We start from the raw sequence: 14,734 nt of genomic DNA, 5'->3' as shown, positions 1-14,734 counted from the left end.
CACACTGGATTCCTTTTTATATCCAGTTGCTCTCCAGCTCTCAAGGCTACGCTGTGCATTTAACACGCTACTTTAACACGTTGCAGGGATGGAGTGCCATACTGTGAGGCGGATTACCACGCCCAGTACGGGGTGAAATGTGAGACCTGCACCAGATACATCAGTGGAAGGGTTCTGGAGGTGAGAACGGGACCAGGTTTCAACGCGAGACGTCGCTAACAGAGATTTCCAGCCGGGCAGAATACTGCAGTGACACAGAAATCCAAAATTGGGAGTGCAATCAGCGTTATCGGAGTTGAGCAGTTGCGTTTTATCCTCGTCTCCGTTTAAGCCCCGCTGAGCTTTAGGGAGTGAGCGACTTAAGATTGGCGGGTGATAAAAAAATGTTGTGCTGCTCTACTCAACCAAAACAACTTCAGCTGCAAGTGCCCGGTCAAACGTTAGTGCACATCCACGTTCTCACATTTACTTTTGGAAGCCTACCTGCGCTAACAGGAGGCAAAAAGCTAGATTGAATCATAACTTCGTCTCAGGGGTTGAGAGAGAAAGAAGAGTTATAAAAAGATCAGAGGGTAAAGAGCGAAGGGAAAAGAGAGAAGGAAGAAAGACCCAGACGGCAAATTTGGCAGTGATAGAAATGTGTGCTTTGCGTGCTCTTACGCTGAAGCACTTTTAAAAAGAGATGGAGGAGTGGAGTCAACAGTGGCGAGAGGAGAGCAGAGGAGAAGGAGCTGAGGCGGACAGAGGTGAAGGGAAAATAATGAAAGTGATCATGTGCACATGCTAATTAAATGTTTTGGAGTCTCCGGAGGGTGGCTCTTGTCTGTCGGGACCTAAGGAAAGGGAACAGAACTTTGTCGGACACATGCACAGACACACACACACACACACACACACACACACACACACACACACACACACACACAGGGCCTTGTTGTCCCTGTGCTCCTTTGCTTGTCAGTTTGGCTGGTGTAAAGTGTTTTGTTCCTGACTGTCAGCCTCTCTGGGTTATTTATAGATATGGGGACATGTCAGCCTTTATCTTTGAGTCTCTCTCTCTCTCCCTCTCTCTCTCTCTCTCTCTCTCTCTCTCGCTCTCTCTCTTCTTTCTGTGTGTCTCTCTCTCGCTCTCTGATCATTTATGTGTGCTTGCACATTTGTTCCTTTCTCCTGTCAAATTTTAAATTTCATAATGATTTGCTTCTTTAAGGACTGATTTGACTAAGATTCCAAGAAATACCTCCCCAAACATACAGTTGTCATTTAGGATATGTATAACAGATGCTTTCCATCTGGGTGTCTGTCAATGTGGCCCCTGATTTTAATTTTCTTTTAGTTTTTGTAAAGAAATGTTAGTTAAAGGGGAAAAAAAGTAAACAAAAAGAAAGAGGAAAATTGAGGGTGTATCAACCTGTTATATTTCCAAAAAATGGAGGACTCTTGCTAAACAACGTATATCGGCGCAAGCTGTGCAAGCAACGAAACATGTTTTTGAATTAAAATGAATTAAATCAAAAGCTTGTCTCTGAATCCAACTGAAAGAAAAGCCAGAAAGTAGCACCATGGTTTTTGTTGTAAAAAAAAAAAGTCAACACATTTTAATTATAGTTATTGTCTAGTTTGTTTCTCAAATACCAATAAATGATCTACTGACCTGTAAGTAAAATAACATTTCATTATAATGTTGGTGGAGTCTTCTCTCCTTCATTGAAAACCCAGACTGATCTGTGTTGATGATCAGGCTTGTTCCACAAAGCCCCTCTTCAGTCCAACTTCCCAGAGCCAGTGGTTGTTAGTTTTAATGAACAGTTTAGAATGGATGGAGAAGGGGAGAATTAAAGACAGGAAGTGGAAGAAAGAGGAACATAAAACCTCCTTTCTTTGGTTTCACTTCTCTCCGTTTCCTTCCTTCCTCTGTGTTTCAGCTTGCCAATAAATATAGCAGCCTATAAATGCCACCGGAGAGAATGGGGGCCTCATTAGAAATGGAAACAGCAGTTTCTGAACTGATACCGTACGACCAGAGACGGTAAGCGCCCCGTTGCTCGGAAAGCTCGGGGCCTAAATGCTGCATCGTCTCCTGGCTTTCCTTTCAGAGTAACCTGAGACAGACAAGGAGAGCAGGGATCGGTTCAAATGCCTCTTAGATACAATCAGTTTAATAAAAAGGGGAGAACGGCCAATGCAGCAGAAAATGACATAATACCCCACCACACACACACACACTCAAACACACACACGCTAGGCGTGTTCAGGTGAAACAGTTCAGGTCTCCTCGACACCGGCCACATGTCAGTGGTGCTTCTATAAATAGAAATTCTCTTAATGGCGTGTCAGAGGGGACGGGACGGGGCCACACCTCAGCCGCCGGCCCACATGGAGACACATTTGGGGAACATCAGGGGACCGTGAACTGGACTGCATTAATGGACGGAGCCGGCACGGTGACATCGCACTGCATCATTTCATTTGTCCATTTCGCCTGTTCGGATGTTTTCCCCCGGGACGCTTTGTACGTCCAAGGACATGTATCCCACTCTTGTGTCCTTCACTTACATGGCCACCTACTTCCCTCTGTCTCTCTATCTCGCGCACACACACGCACACTCCAACACCTCATGTGACTTACCTACAGGGATCTTTGCTCTAATTATGATATGGAGGATAACGGGTGGTGGATATCATGGGATATCTGTAGGCTGATGATGAACTACAGGCCATGCAACAATGTCTCAGCACATTATGATGGTGGTGAATTGGTGGTCAGGTGATGTTCAGGAGAAAAAATATGGAGATAATCATTTGTAGATTAGACCCTCACTCTGGGAAACTCTTTATGATCATTTATGTTCAGTCACACCTCTTCTGCTTCTTCCCTTCTCTTCCTCTCCTCCTCACAGGCGGGAGGGAAGCACTACCATCCGACCTGCGCTCGATGCTCCCGCTGTAACACGATGTTCAAAGAGGGAGAGGAAATGTACCTGACAGGTGAAACTCGACACCGACACATTGCGCGCACGCACACACACACACAGAGCACTTGCCCATGTAGACGGTCGCGTGGAATGTGCGAGCACCCAGCGCCAACCTGTCTCCTCTTCTTCCCTCGCTCTTCTTCAGGATGTGAGGTGTGGCACCCATTATGCAAGCAGGCAGCGAGGGCAGAGAAGAGACTCAGGGTGAGAGAGAGTTTGAAATGAAAATGGAAAGATAAAAGGAAAAATGTCATTTCCTCACCCTCTCCTTTTTTTTTCTTTGTCTGTTTGTACCTCACAGCATAGACGTCTGTCGGAGGCCTCCATCTCTCCACCGGGCTCCTCCATAGGCTCTCCCAGTAGGGTTATATGCGTAAGTAGACTATAACTTTGAAGCTTTAAGTCATTTTCAGCTGCCAACGCCCCCGAGCTTACCCTAAAAGCACAATTTCCACACCAGAAATACAAGCACTATACCCACAGGCTTGAATGGTAAGGCGTCAGCCTGAGAGGCTGCTCACTCCCTTGGCCTGTTCGCTTGTCTGTGTCCTCGTGATGTGGCAGGAGTTACAAAGTGAGGAAATGATCTCGGTAGTTTAAAACGAAAATGAATTTAGATCAAAACGAAAAAATGTTAACCTTGTGGCTACGGGGACGGCCGTGTCAGGCGATCCGCCACTTTGGTCCAGAATCAAAATTCTCAACAGCTATTTGATGGATGGCATAAAATGTTCCCCAGGCATTCATGGTCCCCAGAGGATGAATCCTTGAGTTTTCAATAAGCGCCACCAGCAGGTCAGAGTTATCAAACATCAAGTGAAATATATTAACAAGATGGATTGGGGCAAAACATTCATGGGCCCAAGGTAATGTATCCTACCACCTTTCGTGATCCCCTGACCTTTCTGTAGAGCCTCCAGGAGGTTGACAGTTATTCGATAAATGGCCATGTAACTTTACCTCACAGTACCGCTGTACCTACTGTACATACCTCACAGAGCCACTCGCATTAATGTGCGAGTCACCAAATCAGTCCTCTACATTGTATCTAGAGAGAGAGGCGAGTTGGTGAACCTACCAGGTTTATGTGAAGGTTGTCACTCTGTGCTTTGCAGAGTTGAACCAGTTCCATTTCAAAAACGAGCCTTCAGCCATATGTCCAACGGTGTCCAACTGTGCTGCTTGGCAGTCTGCTGAGTGCTGCTGCACGTCGGCAGTATTTGCATGTCAAGGGATGTCTGCATGCAAGCAAGAGTCACCGCTCTCTGCTCAGCCCTGCCCCAAACTGCACTCGTCTCACAATCAATGACCTTTCTGTTTAAGGTGATGGATGAGGGAGAAGTGCAGTGTAAGCACGCTTGTCGCCCATATACTGTCTCCGCTCTCTCTTTCTTACACACGCTGAGCACCTGAAGGTCAACAACTTACACCGCTGTCACGTTCTGCAGTGTACATGTGTACTTTTGATGAGCACGCACACACATGTATGTGCATGCGCAAGCTTGCGTGTGCTTCATCAGCTGTTTTTCACCTCTGCATGATCGGCTCACCGGTGCCTCACTGGTGCAGTTTCCATTCTACTGTGTCTACTGTGCATTGTCCATGTGGTTGATGTTGGGTCTTGTTGCTGTTGTCTCTGTCTTTGGTGGGTGTATGTGTGTGTGTCCTCTCTCCAGGCCAGAGTGAAGACTCAGTTCCTAGATTATAAGGACCTAGCTGCCCTGCCAAAGGTCAAGGCCATATACGAGGTCCAACAGCCAGACCTCATATCCTCCTCATACCAGCCGTACCACAGATACACCTCTGATGACAGGCTAGAAACTTACAGCTATGGGGAGGTACTACTGCCACACACTCCAGGCCAAACTTAGCTTTGGTCTCATCGTCGGTCTGTATTCAGGAGAAACACTTTGTTTGGTTTTTAAATTGAGTTTTACTGATAAGATGTGTTGTTGTTTTTTAAATGATTAAATGGATTTTGTGTGATTCAGAAATTGGAAAGTAGATTTTTTTATTTATTTCTTATTTCCTTTTACATAAAGATAAGAAATATTTTTGGACCAAACTTATTTTTTAAATCCTGGGAACTTTCAGTGAAAAGTAGCAGATTGGTTTATTTTACAACCTACAAACAGTCGTATCAGTTTCTGCTAAATGTCTTTTCACAAAGGAATAGTTTGACATTTTGGGAAATACACTCAGTTAGATGAGAAAACAGGTAATTAGCTAAGATTAGCATAACGCCTAGAAACAGTGAGAGACAGCTAGCCTGGCTCTGTCCAAAGTTTAATAAATCTACCTAACAGCACCACTAAAGCTCACGAACCAAGCCAAACCAAGAATTAGTTCAAACCAACCACAGCTTGACATTTTTACATCTCGGCTTGTGTATGAATAAAACAAGAGAGATATGAATAGTTAATTAGAGTGGTATCCATCTTCTCATCTAACTTCGCAGGAATACCAATATGCTCAGATCCCCAAAATGTCAAACTGTTCCTTTAACTGACATTTAATTACATTAAATAAACATGATGTGGCTTATAGTCATCACTTTGTCCCATGCAGAAAACTCCACCAGTCACCCATGTGGGATCAAACAAAGCATACAGATTGAATTTGTGGTCCTGTAAATACATGATATAAGATATATTGTTTTGGTTTCAGCACGTTGCTACATTATAAATGCTCACTCTTCTCTCTCCACTGATTCTCCAGTCACTCGGGACACTCTCTCCCTATTCTCAGGTAAGCATTCTTTCTATCAGAGCACATGAGACGAGTTTAAACGAGTGAACTGTTCTCATCTTGACCTGTCGGTAAGTTCTTTGTCTCCTCGTTGCCCCCTTGCTCTTTTTTTTTCACCTCTACCTCGTCTCCTCTCTCTCTCTTGTCAGGACTACGACAGCCTGGATATAAAGCAGAGGCGGTGCTCCAGTCCAGGTTATATTGACTCGCCGACGTACAGTCGTCAAGGCATGTCACCCATCATGCCTCGCTCTCCGCAGCACTATGCCTACCCTGGTGAGTCAGATGGTATTCACTCCCAGTTGTCTGCTGTTGTTTCATATCAGCATGCTGATTTTTTTTGTCATGAAGTCAATCATGCAGAACTTAATGAACTTCGTTTTGGGAATGATTCTACTAAAGTTGACTCGTTTAAAGGAGTAGTTTGCTCTCTTGCTCATGTTGAGGTATGAGGATCGATGCCGCTCTTATGTGTGTCGGTTCAGTGTGTAGATACAGCCAACGGTCAGTTAGCTTAGCTTAGCTTTGCATCAAGAGTGGAGCTTCGGTGAGTTACTGCTTTTGGCCAATAATTCATCCCCCTCAAAGCACCTTATAAAACGGTAAATTACCGTTTTTACGCTTCGGTTTTTTAACGAATTGTGGAAAGGTTAGCCATTTCCCAGTTTCCAGTCTTGATGCTAAGTTAAGCTAAGTGACTTCTGGTAAACTTCGCATTCAGCGGACAGACATGAGTGTCTTCTCATCTAACTCTCAGCAAGGAATTATGAATTGAATTATTCCTTTAAGAGAGATCAAATTGTCTGTCATTTCCATTTGTATGTCATCACCACTCTTATATATTAACAAATAAGCCAACATGGAATTTCTGTGGTGACAAAAGATAAACAGATTCGCAAGCCTTCGGGCAGAATCTCTTTCACTGCACTCCAAAATAGTTGTTTGACTATCTCATATGCTGCAGTTGCTCCTTGGCTGTCATTTCATTCGACTCTTACGCCTGTGCATTGACACTGTAATTACTGTCACAGGAAGACAAGTCAATAACCTCTGTCATTACACAAGTGGAATAGTTATCCAGTGTCCCTTTGTAATTTGAATGAACGCTGTTTGGTTTTCATCTGCATGGATGAGACTTGCGTTGAGGCCGTCCTTCATTCTCATGTTTCCTTTGCTGTGATTGGCTGTGGCTGGCTGCAGGCTCTGAGAGTGGCAGGAGTTCACCTTATTACGGTCAAGAGGAGCGGTCAAGCACACCCACCACAAACCAGCCCCCTAAACATTTTCATGTACCAGGTAGGATTCCCCATCTCCTCATCGCACTACTCACAATCTCATAGATGTTTTTACCCCGCGGGGAAGATTTCATCAGCCGTCATTCACTGGTGCAAATCCTTCATTTTAAGTTCGGGAACCAGAGTTTGTGGAAAATGTGACCAAGTCGTATTTTGAACCAATTTTTAACCACCATCCCCTCGTACCTCCACCTCGTCCCCCTTCCGATCACCCCGACAGAAGCTCACATCCTCGCCTCCTTCACTCCTCCACGTTTCACCTCTCCATCTCCTCTTTCTCTCCTCAGCCACAGGGGACCCCAACATCTACAAGAAGCCTCCCATCTATACGAGAACGGGTACAGTGCAGCTAGCCACGCCTTAGCCTGCCTGTCCTCCTGTCAGTTTAGTTGTGCTGTGTTTGAGTACTCGGTGTAGATGTTTTTACTGACCTATTGATGTTATTAATGAGTGATTAATATTGATGCTCCGGTCGTCGTCGAGAATGAAGCCACCAATAACCCAAAAGATTGACTCTGCGCTTTAAAATGCACAAAGGAAATAGAGTTTGACTTGTATTGCTCTTTTCAAAATTGAAGATAAAGATCAATTAGACGCATTGCATTTATAGTTGGCTGAATGCAGAAGAGCAACGCTTTACTGTGCATGCCACTAACACGTGCCTGCTCCTGCGTGCAGCTCCCGCAGCACGACAGGTTCTTGTCTGCGCATGGGGCTGGAAGAGACCCTGAATGAAGTGAAGGTTGCTCAGGCGTGACAAGTGTTGAGTACATGGGACTCTGAGGACACACAAGTCACCAGAATAGAACGGAACAATGGAACCAAGCACAGTGGGGGGAAAACAAAAAACGTATTATAACTGGAATTTATATTTGTGTGGAGACTCAGTATCGCCTAGTTAACCAGTGGTCAGTGTGTGATTTAAGGAAGGTTTGCTGTAAACTGTAACGGTTTGCATGCAGGGAGAAGCTGCTTTTTGGAGGAAAACACAGCGAGTATGTGAGAGGGAAGTCTTATTTCTTAGTTGTGTGGATCTATGTTGTCAAGTAACTCAAGATGCAATTTTTTCGCCTTTATTACAAGTCATTAAACTGAAAAGCTCTTCCGCCATCCTTGACACATCACGACCATCACAAGACTTAAGACCTCTTCTTGATAGAGGATAGTTTATCGTCGTCGTCCTGCATGGTCTTCTGTACTGTCTGTGGTGGTGTTCGTGGGGTAGTTAGCAAACTGTGTCGACCTGTGTATAGACACTTTCACCCCTCTATGTTTCTCAGTTATAATTAGTACATCGCAGGCCATGATGTTCCCACAACACATGTTTGCCTACGAAGAAAAAAGAAAACGGCAATTTAAAAAAACCTTTAAGCTTGTTAGAATACAGAGAATCTGCACAGACTGCAGTCGCATTGATCCTTCTCATACTTTATGTCGTCCTTAACAGCTATTGATTCTTATTCTCTCTTGTTTCAGCACTTAACAGGATTGTTACACGTGATGTTGCTGTGTCCATTAAAGGCCTGTTATGTACTACTCAGTTAACCAGTTTGCTACCTATATAAAAAAGAAAAGATCAGATCCCTGTTTGTCGGCCTTTTCCCTGTTCTCCGAATTGCTAGCAAAGCTCTCACACTGTCACTTCTCCGATGGGGACGCTCCAATAATGTGTCCCTTTTCCTTTCACCTCTTTTTTTTATTGCATCCAATCGCTTTTATTCACTTCCCTCCACCCTCTGCTTCACTTTCTCCGGTGACCTTGCCACTGTAAGTACCTCTCTCCTCTCGCTGTTTCACTCGCAGTCGGTAGATAGATAGATATTGCATATGTCTGTCGTGTGTGTGTGTGTGTGGGTCTGTTTCTCTCTTTCTGTATTTGTCCTCCCAAGTCAATTCTGTACAGCCATACTTCCTCTGACAGAAGGTCCAATCTGTGTGTGTGTGTGTGTGTGTGTGTGTGTGTGTGTGTGTGTGTGTCGTCAAGCTGAAACTGTGTGTGTCCCAAAGATGAGAATGTCTGCCATCGGTGTCACGCATCATGTGTATAGGAATTCAATGGATCATGGATCTGGGCCGGCATGGCTAATGGCAAACTGAGTGAAGAGCGATCTATCTGACATTGCACCGCATGTCACATGCATTGACTCCCATTGACTGCGCTTTAGTGCAGAGTGGCATCAATATCATCGCCTCACGCCACTCATGGAACGGCTGTGTGCCGCGGGCTGAGATGTAACTGAGCTCTCTTGAATGCTGGTGATTTTTCATGCTGTTGGCTGAGATATGGATCTCCTCTGACAGGAACGCAGGATATAATGACTGTGAATATGAAGCGTAAATGTACCCTGGCTGTAAATCGTTGTGATATTCATGTACACGTTTCCCTCCTTAAAGGGATGGTTTAACATTTTGGGGGAATAGTTTATTCACATTCTCTCATGTCTGTATTCAATTTGAAGCCGGAGCCAGGAGACGGTTAACTCAGCTGAGCTTAGCATTAAAAAGTCATAGACATATTTCCCGAAATGTCAAACTATTTCTTTGACATAATTACCACTTACTGTGGTTCGGTCTGGGTTTTTTTTCTCCCCTAACCTATCCGTTTCTTCACAGACAATCATGTGGACGCAGCCACCAAAAGCAGGACCAGCGAGGACATCCTCAGATCCTCCAGACTGTCCACCTACTCCCCTGAGCCATACACCCAGTCAGAGTCTGACTACTACCCTTACGCCAGCTCCCCCAGGGGTACGAAACAGGGTCATTTCACTGAGTTTAGACTGGCAAGCTGCGTAGTAAGCTGCATTATTTAGATTTTCCGCTGGACCAAACACAGACATAGAAGTACAGTTCCTTTTGTAACTGTGTTGTCGTATTTATTCACTCACCCACCGTGTTCCACGATGAGCTCTACGGTGTGGGGTAAGGGGAATCTCTTTTATCTGTTTTGTCTTCTCAGCCTACCGGGTGCCGAAAAGACGCTTCTCGACGGGAGGAGATGAAGAGAGTTGGAGTCACAGTCTTCAAAGAGTAAGAGCTTCGTTATTTTCTTTCTCTCTTTCTTCGACATTTGGTTGAAGAAAAGTCACCTCCTTAAGAAACACCCATGAATACTGCACTTCTCATGGTATGGTGCCTGTTAACCGTCCTCCTGTTATTCGTTTGCTTCTCTCTCCATCTTGCATTCACTGTACACTAAATTAGCAGTTTTCTCTTACGCCTCTTTCCTCTTTTTTTTCTTCTTCTCCCTCTTCTGACTCTTTCGTCGCTCCCCCTCAGATCGGGAGTGGCATCGGGAGGTTGATCCTAAAGGAGGAGATGAAAGCCAGATCTGGTTCCTATGACAACGACCCCTGGGGCAGTGCGAGGAATTCTCGTAGTGGGAGCAAGGAAACACTCAACACTACAGGCTACGGCACCACGGCGTACAACAACACTGTCAACGGATGTAAGGATCCACCCTGCCCACCCCCCCCCCCCCCCCCCTCTCTCGCTATGCATCCCCCTCTTTGTCTCTTCTTCTTTCTGTTCCTGCAAGTTCATGCCCGTGCTGCCATGTCTTTGTACCTCCCTGTGTGGTCATACGTGCTACTGCCGCGACAGCTTTTTATGAGCCTCAATATCTGCTGTCATCAGGGTTTGGAGTGACGGCAGTGAGGTTGTGGCTGCAGGTCAGAGAGGGTCACGGCTGCTGCAGGCATTATAGAGATGGAAAGATAGCTGAACAGCTGCTGCTGCTGCTGCTGCTGCTGGCCTACCACAGGTTCAGCAGATGTGGCCTGTCATTGTTGTGGGGATATCTGATCGCACTGAGTCTGAACATTTCAAGCTATACCGAGACCAGGTGTGCCAGATGTGATGATCTGAAGCTACCAGAAGAGTTCGTGTTTGGAAGGACCGAGCTTTACTGGTCGCGCAGCGTATTGGGACGCTCAGACACCAGTCTGTCTCCATCACCTCCCTAATGGATCCTCTCCTTCTTTTCAGTTCCTTGCTCTGTCTCTGCCTTGCTTGTCTCTTCTCCTCTCTCTCTCTCTCTCTCTATCATCAGCATAGCTCTCCATCCCTCTTGTCTATCCATCCATCTATCTGTGAGTCTATCTCAGCCTCCCGCTCTCACAGCTGGTGTCCCATATCCTGGTTTATTTATGAGCAGTAAAATCTCTCATTAAAGCTGTTTCTCAGATGGGAGGGGACACAACTGAACGGGACTCTGTTGGCTCCGGTTGAAAGACAACAAAAGGCTTGTAACCATACAAGCTGTGTTTTGCGATTAGACGGTGGAGCGTGCAGTGTGTCTTTGTGCTCGTATGTTGTTTTTACATTTTTTGTTTACCCCCCTTCTTCTTGTAACCAGTCCTGCCTGGCCTATTTCTGCCTTATTGCCCCTTTGATGTTTTGTGTTCCTTCCGAGGCTTGATGGGTACCCAACTTGCTCCTTTTTTGCTTCCTGTTATAACTCTAACTAGACAGATAGCTGTCAAATCTCTACAGCAATTTCCCCTGAATATTTTTGAGGAGTATGATCAACATTTAGAGCGGGGCAGATTACAATTGCTGCAGCATTTGTGTTTTCGTGCAATAAGTGAGATGTCATGTAATTATGTGATCTCTTTATTTCTCAGCTCCAAGATCTCAGTACAGCGCTGATAGTGGTGAGTTTGCCCATAATATTTCATAATTGTTCCAAAATGATGTCGGCTCAATGCAGACCACCTCAGTTCTGGGTTTTTAAAGGGGTATTTAAACAGTAGCTGTTTTTACCTGTAGATTTTGAATTAAGATGTGCATTGGATCACAAATGAGGTGCTTGCGCTGCATTCACTGACCTTACATCAACAAAGCTCCAGTATTATGTGCACACATCTGGAACTGTAGGATTTGTTGTGTTAGTCGGGAGCGCCCTCTTCTGGCACTGACCTGGCACTGATTTCCAAAGTTCCAAATGACATGAAAATAACAGGAAGTTGAAGAAACTGTTGGCTTGACTGAGGTAATATTTTACTACTGCTTTTTTTATTTTAGATTTTGTTTGCAAGTCCGCCTCGCTACCAGGATACGGACGCAACGGCATCCAGAGGGTGAGGCCACAGTAAACAAGACACAACACCGTGATTAGCTGTATTGATTATATAGGCTTGATGGGTCTGACATCTTTAATGCACCATCTGTCTTGCTAGGGGCTGTTGTTATTCCCTTATCTTATTGCATATGTTTACATATCTCAGGCTAAAACTATGCCAGTATGTCTATATGTTTAAGTCGCTGTTCCTCTCTACACCTGCAGCCTCAGAGTGCTGATTGCTACCAGTACCAGTACGACAGTAGCAGCGAGGTCAATTGGGGAAGCAGAGGTAATTTAATATGGATTTAAAACACCTACCACTTATTAGAGTGAAGCAATTAATTTAATGGGTTTTTCTTTCTACTGTACTGACTTAATTTTATTTCTTCCCTCCCAGCAGAATACAAGGTAAGGTTTTAAATGAATCACTTGAATAATTCATTCCATGTGGGTTGTTGAATATTCCCAGTGTTGTTGTAACTAAGTGTCCAAAGTTTGACGCCACACGCCGCCCCTTCTTCTCTGCAGATTTACCCCTATGAGGCGCTCATTGTCACCACTAGGGGCCGCAACAGGCTGCCCAAAGATGCAGACAGAGCCAGACTGGAGGTGAGTTATGAATGGGCCCTCAGGCTAACTGTGCTGGGAATAAGTTGCCCCTGGTCTAGTTAAAAACAAGCGGTGTAGCCAGGATTGTAAAAATACAAAGGCTATGCCCGCAGCAGAAGAGACTCTAAACTCTGTCAAATATTCTGAGTTTTTAAAACAATATATTCATTGAAATGTTCACTTATTATTTACTTAATACTATGTAATAGGAATGTGTTATTTGGGTACAGGTATAAAGTGATAACTGTGTGTCGTCTCTATATCTTTGTGTTCTCAGCGTCACTTGTCCCCAGAGGAGTTCCTGCAAGTGTTTGGCATGACTGTGGAGGATTTTGACCGGCTGGCTCTGTGGAAGAGGAACGAGCTCAAGAAACAGGCCCGACTGTTTTAGCAACTCACGGACGTCCGTTGAACACTGCCATGACCAGAGCGAGAGACTTCGCGGACTGTCGGAGGTGAAGAAAGAGATATCAAGACTTCTGCTCAGTTTCACTGCCATCGCTGAGAACCTGTTCCAGATCTCCTCGTATGACCAACCAAATTCTGGTCCCGCCAGAGATACAGAGGGGAGGCCACAGAGACATTATGCACAGATGGATTGATCAACTGTTACATGGCTGTCAGTGCAACTGTGGCAGTTTGCTGGAGTGGTGTGTAAGCAATAGAGAGTGTAGTACATTAGTGATGTGCTTTTATTAAGCCTGAAGGACAGGGGGAAGGCATCACTGTGCCGCCGCTATAAGGCCACATGTGTGGGATGTCCGTGACCAGAGCCGCAGTACTAAAACATAAAGAGGAGAATTTCGGCTTTGCCTTATTTGTTATGCTCTCTTAGTTATGAGTGTGCAGCACCAGCAATCTTATTGAGTAGAATGTAGATACTGTATATCGTTTATGACACTTTATCAGTGCGAATGATTAGATGAGAAGAAGGAGTGAGTGAGCATACAGCATCACTTTGCTTTGGTTTATAAGGATGCATTTTGTTTACCTGTTCCCTGTTTTGGCTCTGTCACCTGGAATACTGTGTCCCTCTGGTTTACACTCATATACAATGAAACATGTAACAGTCGGAGGTGGGCACAACCTTCTTTTTTTTTTTCAATTGTATGCGTGACCCGCGTTGATTTGTGTGCAAATTACAACCAAAGTGAGAATGCAGATATACAGGTTAGCAGATCACTTCCATGTAATGTTCCGGTTAAATAGTTAAAGGTCACCAATAGATGCAGTTCACTGTGCAGCTGTATCGTTACCTAAAATAATGTGGAATTCAGTAGATTAAATAGATAAAGGAAACACAGATTCAGTCCTCCTGCTCCATGTTTTCCAGCTCATTGCAATAGAATGATGACTACATGTTTTGGGATGAGCACTAGTCATCCGTACATTTACACTCACAATTATTGATACTCTTTTAGAATGATAATCCAATAATTTTGTAGCGACAGAGATTATATTCACTCACAATGAAACACTCTGCAAGGTATTTCACATACTGACAAAGATCCAGGGTTGTTGAAGACTTTACTTCCTTTGAATACTGTTAATTTTGTCACTAAAAATTAAACTTGAAACAAATTCAGTCTCTTTCTTTTATTATTTGGAGTTAGGAACCATCCACTTGTAACTCTTTTTTAAAAGAGTTACAAGACGTATTCGCTATGATGTATGTTTTTATGTTTGTAACCTATAAATTAAGCTAACTACATAATGCATGTCAATTAGTGAGCTTTATGAACGCTTCTAGGCGTATATTTCGTTTTGTTTGGACAGATTCTTGTCTCATTGTTTCCAGTATTTCTTTAAGCTCACCGGCTAACCTGGCTACAGCTTGCTAATTTGCAAATGTACTGTACAGATTTGTATTACGCTTCCCAACGACATGAAAGCGAATAAGCGTACTCCTAATTAACCTAAGGAACCATTTCACCTGTTTAGCTCTGAGCTGTACAAGGCAGCTCACTGCACCATGCGGGCGCTCGGACCCAGCGGAGAAACCGCCTCTGGGTTCCCGACCAGCGGATCGGTAGAGTACCGAC

General features: G+C 44.5%; 1 protein-coding gene across 1 annotated transcript in view; it reads left to right on the top strand.

Annotated features, from left to right (window-relative positions):
- Positions 1-14,228, top strand: part of ablim3 (actin binding LIM protein family, member 3) — a 38,021-nt gene extending 23,793 nt beyond the window's left edge. Inside the window, exons 6-23 of the mRNA XM_079167449.1 lie at positions 87-180; positions 2,901-2,988; positions 3,121-3,179; positions 3,277-3,348; positions 4,652-4,813; positions 5,694-5,723; positions 5,873-5,999; positions 6,924-7,019; positions 7,306-7,356; positions 9,632-9,766; positions 9,978-10,048; positions 10,298-10,466; positions 11,644-11,673; positions 12,044-12,099; positions 12,306-12,372; positions 12,481-12,491; positions 12,612-12,692; positions 12,970-14,228. Coding sequence (XP_079023575.1) covers positions 87-180; positions 2,901-2,988; positions 3,121-3,179; positions 3,277-3,348; positions 4,652-4,813; positions 5,694-5,723; positions 5,873-5,999; positions 6,924-7,019; positions 7,306-7,356; positions 9,632-9,766; positions 9,978-10,048; positions 10,298-10,466; positions 11,644-11,673; positions 12,044-12,099; positions 12,306-12,372; positions 12,481-12,491; positions 12,612-12,692; positions 12,970-13,083 — 1,513 coding nt within the window. The 3' untranslated portion in view covers positions 13,084-14,228. The remainder of the gene's footprint in view (positions 1-86; positions 181-2,900; positions 2,989-3,120; positions 3,180-3,276; positions 3,349-4,651; positions 4,814-5,693; positions 5,724-5,872; positions 6,000-6,923; positions 7,020-7,305; positions 7,357-9,631; positions 9,767-9,977; positions 10,049-10,297; positions 10,467-11,643; positions 11,674-12,043; positions 12,100-12,305; positions 12,373-12,480; positions 12,492-12,611; positions 12,693-12,969) is intronic.
- Positions 14,229-14,734: the final 506 nt, after the last annotated feature.

Source organism: Pholis gunnellus (assembly GCF_910591455.1).
Source record: "Pholis gunnellus genome assembly, chromosome: 10".
In the NCBI taxonomy this organism is placed as follows: domain Eukaryota; kingdom Metazoa; phylum Chordata; class Actinopteri; order Perciformes; family Pholidae; genus Pholis; species Pholis gunnellus.
The sequence above is the reverse complement of the archived record's forward strand: the minus strand, read 5'-3'. Positions and strand labels throughout refer to the sequence as shown.